This window comes from Eucyclogobius newberryi, unplaced genomic scaffold, assembly GCF_026437365.1.
Source record: "Eucyclogobius newberryi isolate DKJ021-1_F unplaced genomic scaffold, fEucNew1.0.hap1 SCAF_13, whole genome shotgun sequence".
Taxonomy (NCBI): Eukaryota; Metazoa; Chordata; class Actinopteri; order Gobiiformes; family Gobiidae; genus Eucyclogobius; species Eucyclogobius newberryi.
The window spans coordinates 35,029,095-35,052,864 of NW_027315757.1; the positions used below are offsets into that span (position 1 = coordinate 35,029,095).

General features: G+C 44.5%; 2 protein-coding genes and 1 long non-coding RNA gene across 3 annotated transcripts; all 3 read left to right on the plus strand.

Annotated features, from left to right (window-relative positions):
* Window positions 1–4,731: 4,731 nt before the first annotated feature.
* LOC140357746 (3-mercaptopyruvate sulfurtransferase-like) lies at window positions 4,732–14,502 on the plus strand. The gene is made up of 2 exons (XM_072442262.1): window positions 4,732–5,344; window positions 14,156–14,502. Exons 1-2 carry the CDS (start codon window positions 4,753–4,755, stop codon window positions 14,449–14,451), a joined length of 888 nt encoding a protein of 295 aa, XP_072298363.1. The 5' UTR covers window positions 4,732–4,752; the 3' UTR covers window positions 14,452–14,502.
* A 3,609-nt stretch (window positions 14,503–18,111) lies between these two features.
* On the plus strand, window positions 18,112–20,875 carry LOC140358731 (SUMO-conjugating enzyme UBC9-like). Its single transcript, XM_072443765.1, has 7 exons — window positions 18,112–18,423; window positions 18,705–18,790; window positions 18,875–18,958; window positions 19,113–19,185; window positions 19,420–19,529; window positions 19,613–19,692; window positions 19,766–20,875. The coding sequence occupies exons 2-7, from the start codon at window positions 18,725–18,727 to the stop codon at window positions 19,827–19,829; spliced, it is 477 nt and encodes a 158-aa protein (XP_072299866.1). The 5' UTR covers window positions 18,112–18,423; window positions 18,705–18,724; the 3' UTR covers window positions 19,830–20,875.
* A 294-nt stretch (window positions 20,876–21,169) lies between these two features.
* On the plus strand, window positions 21,170–22,590 carry LOC140357748 (uncharacterized). Its single transcript, XR_011926669.1, has 3 exons — window positions 21,170–21,282; window positions 22,299–22,403; window positions 22,469–22,590. It is a non-coding gene; the product is annotated as an uncharacterized lncRNA (long non-coding RNA).
* Window positions 22,591–23,770: the final 1,180 nt, after the last annotated feature.

Below are 23,770 nucleotides of genomic sequence, written 5' to 3' on the forward strand. Positions count from 1 at the left end.
ACTCCTGAACACACTGTAGTAACTCTTGAACACACTGTAGTAACTCTTGAACACACTGTAGTAACTCTTGAACACACTGTAGTAACTCCTGAACACACTGTAGTAACTCCTGAACACACTTAGTAACTCCTGAGCACACTTAGTAACTCCTGAACACACTAAGTAACTCCTGAACACACTGTAGTAACTCCTGAACACACTTAGTAACTCCTGAACACACTGTAGTAACTCCTGAGCACACTTAGTAACTCCTGAACACACTGTAGTAACTCCTGAACACACTGTAGTAACTCCTGAGCACACTTAGTAACTCCTGAACACACTTAGTAACTCCTGAACACACTGTAGTAACTCTTGAACACACTGTAATAACTCCTGAACACACTTAGTAACTCCTGAACACACTGTAGTAACTCTTGAACACACTGTAGTAACTCTTGAACACACTCTAGTTACTCCTGAACACACTGTAGTAACTCCTGAACACACTTAGTAACTCCTGAGCACACTATAGTAACTCCTGAACACACTGTACTAACTCTTGAACACACTGTAGTAACTCCTGAACACACTTAGTAACTCCTGAACACACTGTAGTAACTCTTGAACACACTGTAGTAACTCCTGAACACACTGTAGTAACTCCTGAACACACTTAGTAACTCCTGAACACACTGTAGTAACTCCTGAACACACTTAGTAACTCCTGAACACACTGTAGTAACTCCTGAACACACTGTAGTAACTCCTGAACACACTTAGTAACTCCTAAACACACTGTAGTAACTCCTGAGCACACTTAGTAACTCCTGAACACACTGTAGTAACTCCTGAACACACTGTAGTAACTCTTGAACACACTGTAGTAACTCCTGAACACACTGTAGTAACTCTTGAACACACTGTAGTAACTCCTGAACACACTTAGTAACTCCTGAACACACTGTAGTAACTCCTGAACACACTTGGTAACTCCTGAACACACTGTAGTAACTCTTGAACACACTGTAGTAACTCCTGAACACACTGTAGTAACTCCTGAACACACTGTAGTAACTCCTGAACACACTGTAGTAAATCTTGAACACACTGTAGTAACTCCTGAACACACTGTAGTAACTATTGAACACACTGTAGTAACTCCTGAACACACTGTAGTAACTCCTGAACACACTTAGTAACTCCTGAACACACTGTAGTAACTCTTGAACACACTGTAGTAACTCCAGAACACACTTAGTAACTCCTGAACACACTGTAGTAACTCCTGAACACACTGTAGTAACTCTTGAACACACTATAGTAACTCCTGAACACACTGTAGTAACTCCTGAACACACTTAGTAACTCCTGAACACACTGTAGTAACTCCTGAACACACTTAGTAACTCCTGAACACACTGTAGTAACTCCTGAACACACTGTAGTAACTCTTGAACACACTGTAGTAACTCCTGAACACACTGTAGTAACTCCTGAACACACTTAGTAACTCCTGAACACACTGTAGTAACTCCTGAACACACTTAGTAACTCCTGAACACACTGTAGTAACTCCTGAACACACTGTAGTAACTCTTGAACATACTGTAGTAACTCCTGAACACACTGTAGTAACTCCTGAACACACTTAGTAACTCCTGAACACACTGTAGTAACTCCTGAACACACTTAGTAACTCTTGAACACACTTAGTAACTCTGAACACACTTAGTAACTCCTGAACACACTGTAGTAACTCCTGAACACACTTAGTAACTCCTGAACACACTTAGTAACTCCTGAACACACTGTAGTAACTCCTGAACACACTGTAGTAACTCTTGAACACACTGTAGTAACTCCTGAACACACTGTAGTAACTCCTGAACACACTGTAGTAACTCCTGAACACACTTAGTAACTCCTGAACACACTGTAGTAACTCTTGAACACACTGTAGTAACTCCTGAACACACTTAGTAACTCCTGAACACACTTAGTAACTCCTGGACACACTGTAGTAACTCCTGAACACACTTAGTAACTCCTGAACACACTTAGTAACTCCTGAACACACTTAGTAACTCCTGAGCACACTGTAGTAACTCCTGAACACATTGTAGTAACTCCTGAACACACTGTAGTAACTCTTGAACACACTGTAGTAACTCCTGAACACACTGTAGTAACTCCTGAACACACTTAGTAACTCCTGAACACACTGTAGTAACTCCTGAACACACTTTAGTAACTCCTGAACACACTTAGTAACTCCTGAACACACTTAGTAACTCCTGAACACACTTAGTAACTCCTGAACACACTGTAGTAACTCCTGAACACACTTTAGTAACTCCTGAACACACTTAGTAACTCCTGAACACACTGTAGTAACTCCTGAACACACTTAGTAACTCCTGAACACACTGTAGTAACTCCTGAACACACTGTAGTAACTCCTGAACACATTTAGTAACTCCTGAACACACTTAGTAACTCCAAGCAGGGGTTGAAATATTTCTAATTCAATATTGTAGACCTTTGTATTTTGTAGAGGATTGTGTTTATCTATTCATACATAATACAGCTAAAGTAATGTATGCATATATGTCTGTATGTGTGGTATTTGCATAGGGACGTGCATCACACACGTGTACAGCCCACATGCCCACATGGTGTACAGCCCACATGCCCACATGGTGTTATTCTCAGTCAACACTTACAGAAAGCCTCATATTAATTTAGCTTTGCAATAAATGCCATCATATTTGAAAGGTTTATTACAAACATCCCGAATGCATGTTGTGACTTTTGTGTCTTAGGTGTGGATCCAGGCCATATCCCGGGGTCAAAGTGCATGCCCTTCTACAACTTCCTGGATATGGATGGCATGATGCTTTCTCCAGAGGAGCTGAAGAGGTTTTTCCAGAAGGTGCAGGTGGACCTGAGGAGGCCCCTGTGTGGTACCTGTGGGTCTGGGGTGACGGCGTGCCACATGGTGCTGGCGGCCCACATCTGCGGGTCCCCGGGAGCCACAGTGTATGATGGCTCCTGGTATGAGTGGTTCACTAAAGCTCCCAAAGAACACATCGCCACAGGTATTTCAAGCAAGTTCTGAGGAGATGACAACATTTCAATTATATCTACTATGTCTTTTACCAAAGAGCCAGAGAAGTTCAGCGGTGGAGCCTTTTGATTGAAAGTGTGATTATTATTATAATACAAAATGAGCCCTTATGGACATTTGAATAAATAGATAATAGATTGAAGTAAATAGAGTGTTTATTTTACCATTATTATTAGTTATATATATATATTATTTTGTCTTACACTTGCTGTTTTTATTTTATCTTTATTTTTCCCCTTTTTGTCTATAAGAGTTTTTGTTTACAAGAGTTCTTCTATTAAGAGTGTTTTTTAAACTTCCTATAAGTGATCTGTCCTTTTCCTCTGTATCTACTGCGTTGCAACAATGAAATTTCCCCATATGTGGACAATAAAGCAATATCTTATCTTATTTCACTACTGCTTGTTTCAAATGATTGGCCACACATCAGCTCATACAGGATTCACTTTGTCCCAAAAGAGAGTAAATGTGCATAACATTCAGGAATAAAGATTCTGACAAACTTCCTGTGCCTTTTATTTCCAGCACCAGATCTTGCTCAAGGAGAGAACCAGATATAATAGTTGTCCTGTTGCATCTGTAAGAAACTGTGCATTTGAAGCCAAAGTCTTGTCTCTTCCCCTTGAGAGAAGAAGCAGAACGTCTCTGATCATCAAACTGCAACACACATATACACTTATATTCATGTAACTGCACTGTTTTATTGTAATACTGAGACTGATGTTATAATGTTATAATAAACCGAAAACTAATAAACCAACATCCTTGCCAGTAAGATGAATTCTCATAATTCACAAACTGATTCATGTGAAGAATCCAAGTCAGAGTGAGACAGACAGCATGATATCTGGCATGATAAGCATGCAATTACTTGAATTCTAATTATTTTATTAGACCCAATTACAGATTATAAGATAAGATATTCCTTTAATGTTCACACATGGGGAAATTTCATATAGTGTTAGTGTTAAAATATACTGCTATCGAGGGCTGAACTCTTTGTGAAGTGTTGGCTTCTGGTGTTTAATTGACTCTAATTAGAAGCTGCACAGAGGGAAATAGTAAAGCAGGAGTCTTGACAATTCCCTTTTCAAAGCTAAAGCATATATTATATTGATTTATGGATTTGTAATAGTGTTGTTTTTTAAGGTCCAGGCGGAACACATATTAAAGGCCTATTAGCATTTTGTGATTTTTAGACTTATTTTTTATTTGTGTGTGTTTTATAGTACAAAGTGATCAGATTCTTCCCAGAATGATGGATCTGACTAAAAACAAGCTGGTTGTGATTGCCTTTATGTTTTAAATTCCCTTTATTCAGATGTTGGACAAAAATAATCAACATAGGTTCAAGAACAAGTCTATTATTGATGATTGAAATGTTCTTATAATAAATGTATGGCACTGTATTTCAAATTGTTTTGGTGTATTTGGTTTGGACCAGTTCGGCGCGTTCGGGATCAGATCAGAACAGTATCGATCCCTTGGACGTGGTCGATCCACGTTGGTTATCCTGCTGGGCGTCTCTGCTACGCCCTGATTGGACAGTATCTCCGGTCATCCAGACGTGGCTCAGTTAAACTTGACCCCGCCTGAAGGTAAAGCCCCTCAGAGGACACTCCCCTCAGACACGCAGCTCTGTCATGGCGGCGCAGATCCGGACCCTGGTCTCGGCTCAGTGGCTTTTAGAGGCCGTCAAAAACAACCAGATCGGTCCAAAACTCCGGATCCTCGACGCGTCGTGGTATCTGGCCAAAACCCAGCGGGACCCGCGGGCGGAGTTCGCCCGGGCGCACATCCCTGGAGCCTCGTACTTCGACATCGATGTCTGCTGCGCGGAGAGCGCGGAGGGTCTGGATCACATGCTGCCGACCCCAGAGCGCTTCTCTGAGTACGTGACGGAGCTCGGCATCGGGGACGAGACGCACGTGGTGGTGTACGACACGCACGAGCTCGGGGCGTTCAGCGCGCCCCGCGTGTGGTGGATGTTCCGGCTGTTCGGACACGACATGGTGTCGGTGCTGGACGGCGGGATGAAGCTCTGGCGCCGCAGTGACTTCCCCCTGACCGCAGAGCACACTCCACCTGAGCCTCAGGAGTTCACAGCCTCCATGAAGACGTCCTGGGTGAAGACTTACGAGGACATTCTGGACAACATCCGGACCAAGGGTGCGCAGGTGGTGGACGCCAGGTCCGCGGGCAGGTTCAGGGGCACGGAGCCCGAGCCCAGAGATGGTGAGACTCTGGGGGCATGAGGGGGCTTATCCTGCTTAATGTACATTCAACTTGTATTTATTTACATGTATTTAACAAGCATAATACGTCACCTTTAATGTCAGGGATGTCAGGGATGTAGGGGATGTGAGGGATGTAAGGGATTTAGGGGATGTGAGGGATGTAGGGGATGTGAGGGATGTAGGGGATGTGAGGGATGTAGGGGATGTAGGGGATGTAAGGGATGTAGGGGATGTGAGGGATGTAGGGGATGTGAGGAATGTAAGGGATGTAGGGGATGTGAGGGATGTAGGGGATGTGAGGAATGTAAGGGATGTAGGGGATGTGAGGGATGTAGGGGATGTGAGGAATGTAAGGGATGTAGGGGATGTGAGGTATGTAGGGGATGTGAGGTATGTAGGGGATGTAAGGGATGTAGGGGATGTGAGGGATGTAGGGGATGTGAGGGATGTGAGGAATGTAAGGGATGTAGGGGATGTGAGGGATGTAGGGGATGTGAGGAATGTAAGGGATGTAGGGGATGTGAGGGATGTAGGGGATGTGAGGAATGTAAGGGATGTAGGGGATGTGAGGTATGTAGGGGATGTGAGGTATGTAGGGGATGTAAGGGATGTAGGGGATGTGAGGGATGTAGGGGATGTGAGGGATGTAGGGGATGTGAGGGATGTGAGGGATGTAGGGGATGTGAGGGATGTAGGGGATGTAGGGGATGTAGGGGATGTAGGGGATGTGAGGGATGTAGGGGATGTGAGGGATTTAGGGGATGTGAGGAATGTAGGGGATGTGAGGGATGTAGGGGATGTGAGGGATTTAGGGGATGTGAGGAATGTAGGGGATGTGAGGGATTTAGGGGATGTGAGGAATGTAGGGGATGTGAGGGATTTAGGGGATGTGAGGAATGTAGGGGATGTGAGGGATGTAGGGGATGTAAGGGATGTAGGGGATGTGAGGGATTTAGGGGATGTGAGGGATGTAAGGGATGTGAGGAATGTAGGGGATGTGAGGGATGTAGGGGATGTGAGGGATGTAGGGGATGTGAGGGATGTAGGGGATGTGAGGGATGTAGGGGATGTAGGGGATGTAGGAGATGTAAGGGATGTAGGGGATGTGAGGGATGTGAGGGATGTAAGGGATGTGAGGGATGTAGGGGATGTGAGGGATGTAGGGGATGTGAGGGATGTAGGGGATGTGAGGGATGTAGGGGATGTAGGGGATGTGAGGGATGTAAGGGATGTAGGGGATGTGAGGGATGTAGGGGATGTGAGGGATGTAAGGGATGTAGGGGATGTGAGGGATGTAGGGGATGTGAGGAATGTAGGGGATGTGAGGGATGTAGGGGATGTGAGGGATGTAAGGGATGTAGGGGATGTAAGGGATGTAGGGGATGTGAGGGATGTGAGGGATGTAGGGGATGTGAGGGATGTGAGGGATGTAGGGGATGTGAGGGATGTAGGGGATGTGAGGGATGTAAGGGATGTAGGGGATGTGAGGAATGTAGGGGATGTGAGGGATGTAAGGGATGTAGGGGATGTGAGGGATGTGAGGGATGTAGGGGATGTGAGGGATGTAGGGATGTAAGGGATGTAGGGGATGTGAGGGATGTAAGGGATGTGAGGGATGTAGGGGATGTGAGGGATGTAGGGGATGTGAGGGATGTAGGGGATGTGAGGGATGTAGGGGATGTGAGGGATGTAGGGGATGTGAGGGATGTAGGGGATGTGAGGGATGTAGGGGATGTGAGGGATGTAGGAGATGTAAGGGATGTAGGGGATGTAAGGGATGTGAGGGATGTAGGGGATGTAAGGGATGTGAGGGATGTAGGGGATGTAGGGGATGTGAGGGATGTAGGGGATGTGAGGGATGTAGGGGATGTGAGAGATGTAGGGGATGTAAGGGATGTCGGGGATGTCGGATGTAAGGGATGTAGGGGATGAAGGGGATGTAGGGGATGTAAGGGATGTAAGGGATGTAAGGGATGTGGGGGATGTAAGGGATGTAGGGGATGTAAGGGATGTAGGGGATGTAAGGGATGTAGGGGATGTCAGGGATGTAAGGGATGTAGGGGAGGTCAGGGATGTCGGGGATGTAGGGGATGTCGGGGATGCAAGGGATGTAGGGGATGTCAGGGATGTAGGGGATGTAAGGGATGTAGGGGATGTGAGGGATGTAGGGGATGTGAGGGATGTAAGGGATGTAGGGGATGTGAGGGATGTAGGGGATGTGAGGGATGTAAGGGATGTAGGGGATGTGAGGGATGTAGGGGATGTGAGGAATGTAGGGGATGTGAGGGATGTAGGGGATGTGAGGGATGTAAGGGATGTAGGGGATGTAAGGGATGTAGGGGATGTGAGGGATGTGAGGGATGTAGGGGATGTGAGGGATGTGAGGGATGTAGGGGATGTGAGGGATGTAGGGGATGTGAGGGATGTAGGGGATGTGAGGGATGTAGGGGATGTGAGGGATGTAGGGGATGTGAGGGATGTAGGGGATGTGAGGGATGTAGGGGATGTGAGGGATGTAGGGGATGTGAGGGATGTAGGGGATGTGAGGGATGTAGGGGATGTGAGGGATGTAGGAGATGTAAGGGATGTAGGGGATGTAAGGGATGTAAGGGATGTGAGGGATGTAGGGGATGTAAGGGATGTGAGGGATGTAGGGGATGTAGGGGATGTGAGGGATGTAGGGGATGTGAGGGATGTAGGGGATGTGAGAGATGTAGGGGATGTAAGGGATGTCGGGGATGTCGGATGTAAGGGATGTAGGGGATGAAGGGGATGTAGGGGATGTCGGGGATGTAAGGGATGTAAGGGATGTAAGGGATGTAGGGGATGTAAGGGATGTAGGGGATGTAAGGGATGTAGGGGATGTAAGGGATGTAGGGGATGTCAGGGATGTAAGGGATGTAGGGGAGGTCAGGGATGTCGGGGATGTAGGGGATGTCGGGGATGCAAGGGATGTAGGGGATGTCAGGGATGTAGGGGATGTAAGGGATGTAGGGGATGTGAGGGATGTAGGGGATGTGAGGGATGTAGGGGATGTAGGGGATGTGAGGGATGTAGGGGATGTAAGGGATGTAGGGGATGTGAGGGATGTGAGGGATGTCGGATGTAAGGGATGTAGGGGATGTGAGGGATGTAGGGGATGTGAGGAATGTAGGGGATGTGAGGGATGTAGGGGATGTAAGGGATGTAGGGGATGTGAGGGATGTGAGGGATGTAGGGGATGTGAGGGATGTAGGGGATGTGAGGGATGTAGGGGATGTGAGGGATGTAAGGGATGTAGGGGATGTAAGGGATGTAGGGGATGTGAGGGATGTAGGGGATGTGAGGAATGTAGGGGATGTGAGGGATGTAAGGGATGTAAGGGATGTAGGGGATGTGAGGGATGTGAGGGATGTAGGGGATGTAGGGGATGTAAGGGATGTAGGGGATGTAGGGGATGTGAGGGATGTGAGGGATGTAGGGGATGTGAGGGATGTAGGGGATGTAAGGGATGTAGGGGATGTGAGGGATGTGAGGGATGTAGGGGATGTAAGGGATGTAGGGGATGTGAGGGATGTAGGGGATGTGAGGGATGTAGGGGATGTGAGGGATGTAGGGGATGTGAGGGATGTAGGGGATGTGAGGGATGTAGGGGATGTGAGGGATGTAGGGGATGTGAGGGATGTAGGGGATGTGAGGGATGTAGGGGATGTGAGGGATGTAGGGGATGTAAGGGATGTAGGGGATGTAGGGGATGTGAGGGATGTGAGGGATGTAGGGGATGTAAGGGATGTAGGGGATGTGAGGGATGTAGGGGATGTAGGGGATGTGAGGGATGTGAGGGATGTAGGGGATGTGAGGGATGTAGGGGATGTAGGGGATGTGAGGGATGTGAGAGATGTAGGGGATGTAGGGGATGTAAGGGATGTAGGGGATGTGAGGGATGTGAGGGATGTGAGGGATGTGAGGGATGTAGGGGATGTGAGGGATGTAGGGGATGTGAGGGATGTAGGGGATGTGAGGGATGTAGGGGATGTGAGGGATGTAGGGGATGTGAGGGATGTAGGGGATGTAGGGGATGTAAGGGATGTAGGGGATGTGAGGGATGTAGGGGATGTAGGGGATGTAAGGGATGTAGGGGATGTGAGGGATGTGAGGGATGTAGGGGATGTGAGGGATGTAGGGGATGTGAGGGATGTAGGGGATGTGAGGGATGTAGGGGATGTGAGGGATGTAGGGGATGTAAGGGATGTAGGGGATGTAGGGGATGTGAGGGATGTGAGGGATGTAAGGGATGTGAGGGATGTAAGGGATGTGAGGAATGTAGGGGATGTGAGGGATGTGAGGGATGTAGGGGATGTAAGGGATGTGAGGGATGTGAGGGATGTAGGGGATGTAAGGGATGTAGGGGATGTGAGGGATGTAGGGGATGTAGGGGATGTGAGGAATGTAGGGGATGTGAGGGATGTAGGGGATGTAAGGGATGTAGGGGATGTAGGGGATGTGAGGGATGTGAGGGATGTAGGGGATGTAGGGGATGTAAGGGATGTAGGGGATGTGAGGGATGTAGGGGATGTAGGGGATGTGAGGGATGTAGGGGATGTAAGGGATGTAGGGGATGTGAGGGATGTAGGGGATGTGAGGGATGTAGGGGATGTGAGGGATGTAGGGGATGTGAGGGATGTAGGGGATGTAGGGGATGTAAGGGATGTGAGGGATGTAGGGGATGTAGGGGATGTGAGGGATGTAGGGGATGTAGGGGATGTAGGGGATGTAGGGGATGTGAGGGATGTAGGGGATGTGAGGGATGTAGGGGATGTGAGGGATGTAGGGGATGTGAGGGATGTAGGGGATGTGAGGGATGTAGGGGATGTGAGGGATGTAGGGGATGTGAGGGATGTAGGGGATGTAAGGGATGTGAGGGATGTAAGGGATGTGAGGAATGTAGGGGATGTGAGGGATGTAGGGGATGTAAGGGATGTGAGGGATGTGAGGGATGTAGGGGATGTAGGGGATGTAAGGGATGTAGGGGATGTGAGGGATGTGAGGGATGAAGGGGATGTAAGGGATGTAGGGGATGTGAGGGATGTAGGGGATGTAAGGGATGTAGGGGATGTAGGGGATGTGAGGGATGTAAGGGATGTAGGGGATGTGAGGGATGTAGGGGATGTGAGGGATGTAGGGGATGTAGGGGATGTGAGGGATGTAAGGGATGTAGGGGATGTGAGGGATGTGAGGTATGTGAGGAATGTAGGGGATGTGAGGGATGTAGGGGATGTGAGGGATGTAAGGGAAGTAGGGGATGTGAGGGATGTGAGGAATGTAGGGGATGTGAGGGATGTAAGGGATGTAGGGGATGTGAGGGATGTAGGGGTTGTGAGGGATGTAGGGGTTGTGAGGGATGTAGGGGATGTGAGGGATGTAGGGGATGTGAGGGATGTAGGGGATGTGAGGGATGTAAGGGATGTGAGGGATGTAGGGGATGTGAGGAATGTAGGGGATGTGAGGTATGTAGGGGATGTAGGGGATGTAAGGGATGTAGGGGATGTGAGGGATGTAGGGGATGTGGGGGATGTAGGGGATGTGAGGGATGTAGGGGATGTGAGGAATGTGAGGGATGTAGGGGATGTCAGGGATGTAGGGGATGTAAGGGATGTAGGGGATGTAAGGGATGTAGGGGCTGTAAGGGATGTAGGGGATGTAAGGGATGTAGGGGATGTCAGGGATGTAGGGAATGTCAGGGATGTAGGGAATGTCAGGGATGTAGGGGATGTAAGGGATGTAGGGGATGTCAGGGATGTAGGGGATGTCGGGGATGTAAGGGATGTAGGGGATGTCGGCGATGTCGGGGATGTAAGGGATGTAGGGGATGTAAGGGATGTAGGGGATGTAGGAGATGTAAGGGATGTAAGGGATGTAGGGGATGTAAGGGATGTGGGGATGTAGGGAATGTCAGGGATGTAGGGGATGTAAGGGATGTAGGGGATGTCAGGGATGTAGGGGATGTCGGGGATGTAAGGGATGTAGGGGATGTCGGCGATGTCGGGGATGTAAGGGATGTAGGGGATGTAAGGGATGTAGGGGATGTAGGGGATGTAAGGGATGTAATTGATGTAGGGGATGTAAGGGATGTGGGGATGTAGGGGATGTGAGGGATGTAGGGGATGTAAGGGATGTAGGGGATGTGAGGGATGTGAGGGATGTGAGGGATGAAGGGGATGTAAGGGATGTAGGGGATGTGAGGGATGTAGGGGATGTAAGGGATGTAGGGGATGTAGGGGATGTGAGGGATGTAAGGGATGTAGGGGATGTGAGGGATGTAGGGGATGTGAGGGATGTAGGGGATGTAGGGGATGTGAGGGATGTAGGGGATGTAAGGGATGTGAAGGATGTGAGGGATGTGAGGTATGTGAGGAATGTAGGGGATGTGAGGGATGTAGGGGATGTGAGGGATGTAAGGGAAGTAGGGGATGTGAGGGATGTGAGGAATGTAGGGGATGTGAGGGATGTAAGGGATGTAGGGGATGTGAGGGATGTAGGGGTTGTGAGGGATGTAGGGGTTGTGAGGGATGTAGGGGATGTGAGGGATGTAGGGGATGTGAGGGATGTAGGGGATGTGAGGGATGTAAGGGATGTGAGGGATGTAGGGGATGTGAGGAATGTAGGGGATGTGAGGTATGTAGGGGATGTAGGGGATGTAAGGGATGTAGGGGATGTGAGGGATGTAGGGGATGTGGGGGATGTAGGGGATGTGAGGGATGTAGGGGATGTGAGGAATGTGAGGGATGTAGGGGATGTCAGGGATGTAGGGGATGTAAGGGATGTAGGGGATGTCAGGGATGTAGGGGATGTAAGGGATGTAGGGGCTGTAAGGGATGTAGGGGATGTAAGGGATGTAGGGGATGTCAGGGATGTAGGGAATGTCAGGGATGTAGGGAATGTCAGGGATGTAGGGGATGTAAGGGATGTAGGGGATGTCAGGGATGTAGGGGATGTCGGGGATGTAAGGGATGTAGGGGATGTCGGCGATGTCGGGGATGTAAGGGATGTAGGGGATGTAAGGGATGTAGGGGATGTAGGGGATGTAAGGGATGTAAGGGATGTAGGGGATGTAAGGGATGTGGGGATGTAGGGAATGTCAGGGATGTAGGGGATGTAAGGGATGTAGGGGATGTCAGGGATGTAGGGGATGTCGGGGATGTAAGGGATGTAGGGGATGTCGGCGATGTCGGGGATGTAAGGGATGTAGGGGATGTAAGGGATGTAGGGGATGTAGGGGATGTAAGGGATGTAAGGGATGTAGGGGATGTAAGGGATGTGGGGATGTAGGGGATGTAAGGGATGTAGGGGATGTAAGGGATGTCGGGGATGTAAGGGATGTAGGGGATGTCGGGGATGTAAGGGATGTAGGGGATGTCGGCGATGTCGGGGATGTAAGGGATGTAGGGAATGTAAGGGATTTAGGGGATGTCGGTGATGTAAGGGATGTCGGGGATGTAGGGGATGTAGGGGATGTAAGGGATGTAGGGGATGTGGGGATGTAGGGGATGTAAGGGATGTAGGGGATGTAAGGGATGTAGGGGATGTCAGGGATGTAGGGGATGTAAGGGATGTAAGGGATGTCGGGGATGTAAGGGATGTAGGGGATGTCGGGGCTGTAAGGGATGTAGGGGATGTAAGGGATGTCGGGGATGTAAGGGATTTAGGGGATGTCCGGGATGTAAGGGATGTCGGGGATGTAAGGGATGTAGGGGATGTCGGGGATGTCGGGGATGTAAGGGATGTAGGAGATGTCGGGGATGTCGGGGATGTAGGGGATGTCAGGGATGTAGGGGATCTCGGGGATGTCGGGGATGTAAGGGATGTAGGAGATGTCGGGGATGTCGGGGATGTAAGGGATGTAGGAGATGTCGGGGATGTCGGGGATGTAGGGGATGTCAGGGATGTAGGGGATGTCGGGGATGTAGGGGATGTCAGGGATGTAGGGGATGTCGGGGATGTAGGGGATGTCGGGGATGTCGGGGATGTAAGGGATGTAGGGGATGTAAGGGATGTAGGGGATATCGGGGATGCAGCAGGCGGAGAGTTTCTGGGAAATTTTGGGGAATGAAAAGTATCTTATGTCAACAATAAATAAGCTTAATAAAAATAGGTCTGTGTTGACCCTGTGACGAGTTGGCCACTGTCCAGGATGTACCCCGCCTAAGGCCCAAAGTCACTGGGATAGGCTCCAGTCACCCGCGACCCTGAAAGGGAACAAGCGGTAAAAAATGGATGGATGGACAAATTGGCCTGTTCTGTCGTTCTGATCTAATGGAAACATTTGAACTATTGCCCTGTATGTACCTTGTGTATTCTTCTGGACACAAAGTGTTGACATATGTTTGCAGTGAATGATTAGGTTTGGAGGGTCATAGGGCATTTTAGAGTACATTCTACAGGGTAATAATACAAAACAACAACTTGCACTCTTGTCTTGATGGACACAAGAAAAATGACATAAGACAGTTTGTTCTAATAGATCTTAATGATTGACTGGATTGTCCTGACAGAATTCCAAAGCTTCTGCTTCAAATCACATGCTTTTACTGACAGATGATTGGCTGTAGCTCACGCCATAAAAAGCCCCAAAGCCAATCATTGATTTTTTGGAAAGAAAGATACAAATACAAAATGTTGAACTTTTAGTTTTGTATTACATGTGGAATTATGTATTAACTATAGACCAGGCCAAAGCAATATGAGTTTAAATGTATGTGTTTAATTCTACAAATAATACAGCTGTTTAATGTTGTGACATCATCAACTGATTTGAGCTTCTTTTCTCCAGATGTTCTGCCGGGCCATTACCCCGGGACCATCAACATTCCCTTTTCCTCTTTCTTGAATGAGTCTGGGAAAATGCTTCCAGTTGAAGACTTGGCAAAGCTGTTCAGAGCGGCTGGTGTGGACGTCCAGAAGCCGCTGTGGACCACGTGTGGGTCAGGGGTCACGGCTTGTGTCATTATATTAGGTGCTCACCTGCTCGGGCAGTCTGAGTCCTGTCTGTACGACGGCTCCTGGACTGAATGGTTTAAAAAAGCGCCATCAGAATACATCATCTCTGCACAGGACAAGACTAACTAAAAGATATAGTTTTTGTAATTTAGTTTTGTAACACATTTATAAAAATGCTCTTTTGCGCATTTAGGGTTCTTAACTAGGGCTACAACTGTTACACAATTGTTGCAATAAAGTGTTAATCTTATCTCTTAATGGTAGCATTACGTTACCTGGTAACAGCTCTGGAAAACTAACGTGTCGCGTTACTGCGCTTCTTTGTTATAAAAGTAAAGCGTAATCAACATTATTGTATAACATATATCGTTTGCTGACAATCCCTTTGTGTTGCTGATCACAGTAACATAATCATTAAAATATCAAATAAACAGTTTGACTGAGCTTTATTTATCTTTTATGTTGACTGATTAATACAAAGTCATACATTAAGCACATGTCCTCAAGCATGAAAAACATCACTAAAACAAAATGAGTGGATTGTAAGGCCACGATGCACAACAACATGTTTGTTTCAGTTTATTTAAATCATGAATGTTAAACTACAGCAAAGACGCGTTTCAAAACCTGCAGAAAGTTTATTTCTCTTTGACGCGAGGACAAGACTCACCAGTCACTCCTGGCACAAAGCACATGCTCAACACCCTGAGTGTTTCCTCCTGCTGCTGCTCCTCCTCCTGCTCCTCCTGCTGCTGCTACTCGCTCTACTCTAAGTCACTTGGTGAATACTTGATTATAAGGCAAATGGTTGCACAAATCGAATGCGTTCCTCATCACTCTGAAAAAGTAATTTAGTACTTTATTCAACTAGTATTGGCTTATCACAGAACCATTCAGCTGTTCACACGAGCACCATCCTCCAAACGTCTGGTGACCACAGTCTGACATCTCCAACAGCTCAGGCGACCATCAGTTCTGCTGTGAATCGACTTTCATCAGAGAACGACACTGAGACCCACTGACCCAAGCCCGGCGATGACACCTGTGCCTTTCCTCCAGCAGAGTGGACCCGTGTGGTCTGACGGGGCCCTTGGGGACCTCTCACCTCTGTGTAGTAAGATACTTATGACATTACAAGCTCATGAGCCACTTGACTTTGAGAACATCCATAAACCTTTGACATCTAACTGCTCTTGATCTCATGAGGACAAAATATGAGCAGGTCAAAAGCATCGCGTAAGACATCACATGCAATTAGGCACGCAAGCATATCATACATGACTTACATCATATCATACATGACTTACATCATATCATACATGACTTACATCATATACATGACTTACATCATATCATACATGACTTACATCATATACATGACTTACATCATATCATACATGACTTACATCATATACATGACTTACATCATATCATACATGACTTACATCATATACATGACTTACATCATATACATGACTTACATCATATCATACATGACTTACATCATATACATGACTTACATCATATACATGACTTACATCATATCATACATGACTTACATCATATACATGACTTACATCATATACATGACTTACATCATATCATACATGACTTACATCATATACATGACTTACATCATATCATACATGACTTACATCATATACATGACTTACATCATATACATGACTTACATCATATCATACATGACTTACATCATATACATGACTTACATCATATCATACATGACTTACATCATATCATACATGACTTACATCATATACATGACTTACATCATATCATACATGACTTACATCATATACATGACTTACATCATATCATACATGACTTACATCATATACATGACTTACATCATATACATGACTTACATCATATCATACATGACTTACATCATATACATGACTTACATCATATCATACATGACTTACATCATATACATGACTTACATCATATACATGACTTACATCATATCATACATGACTTACATCATATACATGACTTACATCATATACATGACTTACATCATATACATGACTTACATCATATCATACATGACTTACATCATATACATGACTTAAATCATATACATGACTTACATCATATCATACATGACTTACATCATATACATGACTTACATCATATCATACATGACTTACATCATATACATGACTTACATCATATCATACATGACTTACATCATATACATGACTTACATCATATACATGACTTACATCATATCATACATGACTTACATCATATACATGACTTACATCATATCATACATGACTTACATCATATACATGACTTACATCATATACATGACTTACATCATATCATACATGACTTACATCATATACATGACTTACATCATATCATACATGACTTACATCATATCATACATGACTTACATCATATACATGACTTACATCATATCATACATGACTTACATCATATACATGACTTACATCATATCATACATGACTTACATCATATACATGACTTACATCATATACATGACTTACATCATATCATACATGACTTACATCATATACATGACTTACATCATATCATACATGACTTACATCATATACATGACTTACATCATATACATGACTTACATCATATCATACATGACTTACATCATATACATGACTTACATCATATACATGACTTACATCATATCATACATGACTTACATCATATACATGACTTAAATCATATACATGACTTACATCATATCATACATGACTTACATCATATACATGACTTACATCATATACATGACTTACATCATATACATGACTTACATCATATCATACATGACTTACATCATATACATGACTTACATCATATACATGACTTGCATCATATCATACATGACTTACATCATATACATGACTTAAATCATATACATGACTTAAATCATATACATGACTTACATCATATCATACATGACTTACATCATATACATGACTTACATCATATCATACATGACTTGCATCATATACATGACTTACATCATATCATACATGACTTACATCATATCATACATGACTTACATCATATACATGACTTACATCATATACATGACTTACATCATATACATGACTTACATCATATCATACATGACTTACATCATATACATGACTTACATCATATACATGACTTACATCATATCATACATGACTTACATCATATCATACATGACTTACATCATATACATGACTTACATCATATCATACATGACTTACATCATATCATACATGACTTACATCATATACATGACTTACATCATATACATGACTTACATCATATCATACATGACTTACATCATATACATGACTTACATCATATCATACACATGACTTACATCATATACATGACTTACATCATATACATGACTTACATCATATCATACATGACTTACATCATATACATGACTTACATCATATCATACATGACTTACATCATATCATACATGACTTACATCATATACATGACTTACATCATATCATACATGACTTACATCATATACATGACTTATACATAACTTAAGGCAACAGAAATTAAATAAAATAAAGTAAACACAAAAATGAGAAAAAGAGATGAACACCAATAAATGTAACTGTTCCATGATATTAATTATTTTAGTAGCTTTGTTATTTGAGAGCTTGATCAGAGATTTAGCAAATGATTTGATTTCTATGGTTAATATTGTGAAAAGAGTTCCACTTCCCCAGAGGCGTCCTCGGCGCTGCCTGAAGGTCCTCACCAAATAAACAAATTGGGGTCCTTTCTTGTGCTGCGTGCTATGGTGTTAGCCTTCTCGAGCCCCTAAAGCCGCACAGAGTCCCACATCCACTGTTCCCGATAGACCTCACCGATCTTATCAGTTCATGGTAATGTGGAAATAGCAGTAAATTGACGCTTTGTTGAACTCCCAACTCCAATAACCGGTTTTGTTTCCGACCGTAAAAGGGTGTGTTATTTTGTTAGCCGCTAGTTGCAGACGCCGCGTTAGCTTTAGTGAGCCAAACAAGGTGATTACTTGTTCTCAAGGCCACCAATTAAACGATATAAGAGGTAAGTTGAGCTGAAAACAGAATATAACATGCACACATGTCGGATGAATATACCTGTTGCTAGTTTGTGTCCCGTTTTCTACCAATATCCTTTTGACTATTGCTAAGCTAGTGCTAATATCTTGCTAGCGCATAAAATAAACGCACCTTTTCGTGTGGCAGTTGCTTGCCAAAAATGCTTATACAATGTCCACATAGGCATGGATATAACACGCATGTCTGTGGGTTTCTGGTTTAACTTCTTGTCATCGTTAATTAGATCATTAATGTGTTTTTCCACAGGGAGGCGTTAATGAGCAGTCATGTCTGGCATCGCGTTGAGCAGACTGTCCCAGGAGCGTAAAGCCTGGAGGAAAGACCACCCATTTGTAAGCTCCTGTGGTTGGCATAAATGGCACACAGGACTGCATTCATTAATAATCAATTTTCTTATCATTTATTTCTGTTGACAGGGTTTTGTTGCCGTGCCTACCAAGAACCCAGATGGGACAATGAATCTCATGAACTGGGAATGTGCCATCCCGGGAAAGAAAGGAGTATGAGCTTAATATGTTTAACCACCAATGCCATTGACATGAGTGTTGTGTAGCAAACCACACAGAGTGAAACCCACATTTTCCTCATTCAAAGCTTAGTCAAATGTAAGACTTGATGTAAGACAAATGATTAAGACGAGTGTTTTCTGTTCAGACCTTGTGGGAGGGCGGCCTTTACAAACTCCGAATGCTGTTCAAAGATGACTACCCGTCTTCTCCACCAAAGTGTGAGTTATGTTGGACGATTGATCATTCTACATAGACATCTTTTTTATAGTGAAGGTTGTTCTTTATATAAGGGCTTATCCCAGAGCAAAGCACTTTCACACATCCTCTTGTGTTTTAGAGATATTCAATGAAAAATCAGGTAATGATGGTTTTTACAATGCCTAACCATATCCTCAGCTTTCTGAGTTTGAACTTTAACCACCGCTTTGTTGTTTCCCTCTATATTTATTTAGGCAAATTTGAGCCTCCGATCTTCCACCCGAATGTCTACCCATCAGGCACTGTGTGTCTCTCCATCCTGGAGGAGGACAAGGACTGGAGGCCTGCCATTACCATCAAACAGGTTTGACCACCATTTTACAGAACTCGTTGGGGAAAGCTGATCAAAAATATAAGGTGCAAGAATGACATGAACTGTCTTTTCAGATTCTGCTGGGAATCCAAGAACTGCTGAACGAGCCCAATATTCAGGACCCGGCCCAGGCAGAGGCCTACACGATTTACTGGTGTGTGTGTTTGTCACACCAAGTGCTGCTCTGCTCTGTTTCAACATCATAACATGTTACGTTTGTGTTTCAGTCAGAACAGGATGGACTATGAGAAGCGCGTCCGGGCACAGGCCAAGAAGTTTGCTCCCACATAAAGAAGCTCTGGGCTGTGTCCTGCCTGAGCAGTGAAGGGCCGGCAGCTCCTGGACCACTCCAACAGACATCTGGTTATGAGTATTTCAGCTACCAAGGTAGCGGCAAACCTGCTTCCTCCTTTGTTTTTAAAGCAAGTCACGTTTTATAAGAGAATAATTTTACCTGTCTTCAAAAATGTGTATAAAGATGCATAGCCCATGATTCTAGAACTGTGGCGTCTCCATGAGCCTCTCTCTCTGAAACACTTGGTAGGATCCACATCTACAGTTATGTTCTGAGTTTGCTCACTCAAGTCCATAAAATATCAGAATCCACTTGTAAAGTCAGTTTTCATGTCTAACTCACTATTTGTTATGTAGTATGTATTAGTTTGGGGATGTGGTCTCAAAGTATTTTATTTAGAGTATTGGTAACTGTTGAATGCATTTGGACACAAAATGGAGCAAAACCACAAAAAGCACAATTGAAGACCATTGATTTGGTTGACTGCATCTACCGGTTTACTTTCCTGAAGCCAAAACGGGTCAAAGACAATCTTGGCACTTGTTTTTCATTGTTACTGTCTTGTTTTACACATTTAGTACTATAAAACTCCAAGCATTTATTTACATACTCCATTGTATTAACTTTCATTGAGCCAAATTGTATTCTTTGGTACTTTCCCTTTTAGTTAGAATGTGTAATCTCTAAAAGCTGCAAAGTGACATCAGCTAGTGTGTCACTCACTGTTCCAAACATACCGGTAGTTTTTGTGTTTTGTTTTTCTGAAAAACAAAGTAGAAATGCTTCACTTCTGTACGACACACAACATGAAGCTGTTAAGCCCTGGTAATGTCTTCAGAATGAAACAATGGAAGTGCACTTGGGAGTGAACAATGGACTCTTTGATTTCTTTTGCCTCTGAGAAAACGAGCGCATGTACATAATATAAATAATGTTGTGGTTATGTTTTATATTGTTTTAGCCAGTCTGACATTTGTGTGTGGTATAGTTCAACACAAATAGCATTTAAGAGTGTCATGAATTCAATAAAAGGACAAACAAATAAGTTATGAGCTTATTTTTTTTTCTGTAAGTTTATGCTTTTTACAGCAAACGCACATTTCCTGTTACAATTTGACCTCCTGAAACCAGCGCGAGGCTCTCGGGTGTCTTGGTGAGTTTCTTGAGAAATACAATACCACTTGTTTGTCCCGAGCCTCTTTGTGGTTTGGCTTCACAGTTTGGCCTCGATCTGCTGCAGCCATGTCACAGGTGAGACATCCGCTTTCAGTCACATTTTCTTCACATTTTTCTCTTAAATTGTGTTGATGCCGTGTGAGCTGCAGAGAGGAGCGTCTCCTCAAGTGAACATGCCAGTGTTGCCACATTATAGTGGCTCTGGAGCGACTGGCGCACTAGCACACCGCTACCACAGCCTGGGACACCGTCTCCGCTCCAATGTGTTTCCAGGTGTGAAATCACACACACATGAGCCGGTTGTATTCACTGCACCACAGACACGGTCCTTTAAAGTGCCTCCAGTCTCCATGGAGATGTTGCTACACAGCAAGGCATTATGCAGCTCTATCTCCGTGGAGACGTGCAGTGAGTCCACTAGGTGAAGTTACAGGTCAGATCTGTGGAAAAACGACCGTGCTCACTAAGAATGCATGTTTTTGAGCAATAAGACACCCGCACTTCAAAAGAAAACACTAAGTTTAATGCCATACTGTGGAATACCCCAGGTAACCATGGAAATGAGCAGGTAACAGAAAAGTTATATTGTGCACCCTTAACAGATAGTGATAGAGACACCCTTCAATTGTATTTCCATCCTTGGGTATTTATAACTAACGCTCAATTATTTAGCCAATGGGTTAATCAAATATGTGACAATATTGATTGATTCAGTGTAAATGAGCAGCTTGTTCATTGTACAAACCAGATCAGTTTTGTAACACATCCACATGTGTTACAGGTAAAGTTTATAATGGCTGACCAGAGGCGGTCATATTACAAGGTGTATTGTAAAAACATGATTTCATACAGTAGATGCCATCAAAATCAGTGTTTGAAAGACCGTAATGCCCCAGGACGGCTGGAATAACGAGTGGTTTTACAGCAGAGCTAGTGTGAGGCAGTGGTGGAAAGTGACTAAAAGTGCTAGTGTAACCCTTAGTCTCTGAAGGCTGTGGTTATGGTATGTTACAGTTGAGATTAAAGATGTTATATTTTCTATATTACACTAGTTACAAGTTGCAATTTCAGTACATTTTTAGATCAAAGTGTATGAAGCTGAATTAAGTTGATTTTTAACTTTGAGCTACAAATACCAAAGATATCTACTCGATTACAGCAACGTGAGTATTTGGAAAATAAGAGTCACATTCAGCATTTTTATCAGAATCGAAATCCAAGTGGGACATTTTTATAACCGAATATGAATATAACTTTTGGCTTGTGGTTTTGGTTCTTCACTTTCACAGGATGTCCAGTTATTTGGAAATCTGTTTCCAGGGAATCGTACGTGGCTCACCCTCTGACCACACGGCCTTCAGAGCTCTGGTTTGGACACAAAACGGATGATTTGGGTAGATTTTCTTTTCTTTGTGTGCGGTTGTTTCTTGTCTTTACCCGGTGACACTGTGTGTTTCAGTCCAGTGGACGGAAATAAACATCATGAACAACAAACTGAAGAAGAGTCTGTCTGAGGTGGGGAAAGTGGCACTAGAATGTAACGTCCTCTGAGTGTGAAACCACAACATGTTTCATTGTAGAAACACGTGTCCATCATCATCACAATAAAAACATCACTGTTTGACACCGTGTCTAGTTCTTTCTTTACTTTTCTAATTGGAAGAATCATTTTCTCATTTTAAAGCTAAATGATTTGACAATAAATTAAGCAAATTTTTATTCATAAATGTATTTTGTAGCCCTTGTGTTTACATGTATTTTAAACACAATCATAGAATGAACTATTATCATAGAATGAACTATTATCATAGAATGAACTATTATCAATGGCCTTTAGTGGGACTGAAGTGCCAGGCATATGATCCACATCATTATCATTTATAACATGGTCCAAATGACTCTGAGCTGCAGAAACAGGAGGTTTGGGCCTTAACCACAGAAACTGCCTTTTTCACTTCCAGAGACACACAAACTTTTATTAAATAATGTTGATGTAAAACAAATGACCCTTAAAATGGCGTCTAACGCACGGGTTTGTCGGTGTTGACGTCCTAAAGCATTATTTAAGGGAAACACATGGTGCGTCTTCACTTCGTTGTGGTGTAACTGCCACAGTCTGACCTCCTGAATCGACTGCGTTGCTATTTTACAATATCATGTTGTCTTTTAGCTCACTACATTTATGCAGTGCTGGTCCAAAGACTGTTATGGGACACGTCTTCTGTCTGACGCCGTTGGAGACCAGTGAGGGCAACGACTGACTGACCTCTGACCTTCTGGGAGTTTGATTTTCAAGTCAGATGGTGATGAAGATTTGAAGAGTCTCCCTTTGATTTATTACTGACAGCACATGGTTAAACTTATCATTTGTCCCAGGGAGAACGAGGAGCGTCCCAGAGAGAACGAAGAGCGTCCCAGGGAGAACGAGGAGCGTCCCAGAGAGAACGAGGAGCGTCCCAGGGAGAACGAGGAGCGTCCCAGAGAGAACGAAGAGCGTCCCAGAGAGAACGAGGAGCGTCCCAGGGAGAACGAGGAGCGTCCCAGGGAGAACGAGGAGCGTCCCAGGGAGAACGAGGAGCGTCCCAGAGAGAACGAAGAGCGTCCCAGGGAGAACGAGGAGCGTCCCAGAGAGAACGAGGAGCGTCCCAGGGAGAACGAGGAGCGTCCCAGAGAGAACGAAGAGCGTCCCAGAGAGAACGAGGAGCGTCCCAGGGAGAACGAGGAGCGTCCCAGGGAGAACGAGGAGCGTCCCAGGGAGAAC

Excerpts from the sequence above, each read along its gene's own strand:
- LOC140357746 (XM_072442262.1), top strand. The coding sequence starts at position 4,753 with ATGGCGGCGCAGATCCGGACCCTGGTCTCGGCTCAGTGGCTTTTAGAG. Across the intron at positions 5,345-14,155 it reads GGAGCCCGAGCCCAGAGATG|ATGTTCTGCCGGGCCATTAC; the intron begins GTGAGACTCTGG and ends TCTTTTCTCCAG.
- LOC140358731 (XM_072443765.1), top strand. The coding sequence starts at position 18,725 with ATGTCTGGCATCGCGTTGAGCAGACTGTCCCAGGAGCGTAAAGCCTGG. Across the intron at positions 18,959-19,112 it reads CCATCCCGGGAAAGAAAGGA|ACCTTGTGGGAGGGCGGCCT; the intron begins GTATGAGCTTAA and ends TTTTCTGTTCAG. Across the intron at positions 19,186-19,419 it reads CCCGTCTTCTCCACCAAAGT|GCAAATTTGAGCCTCCGATC; the intron begins GTGAGTTATGTT and ends ATATTTATTTAG.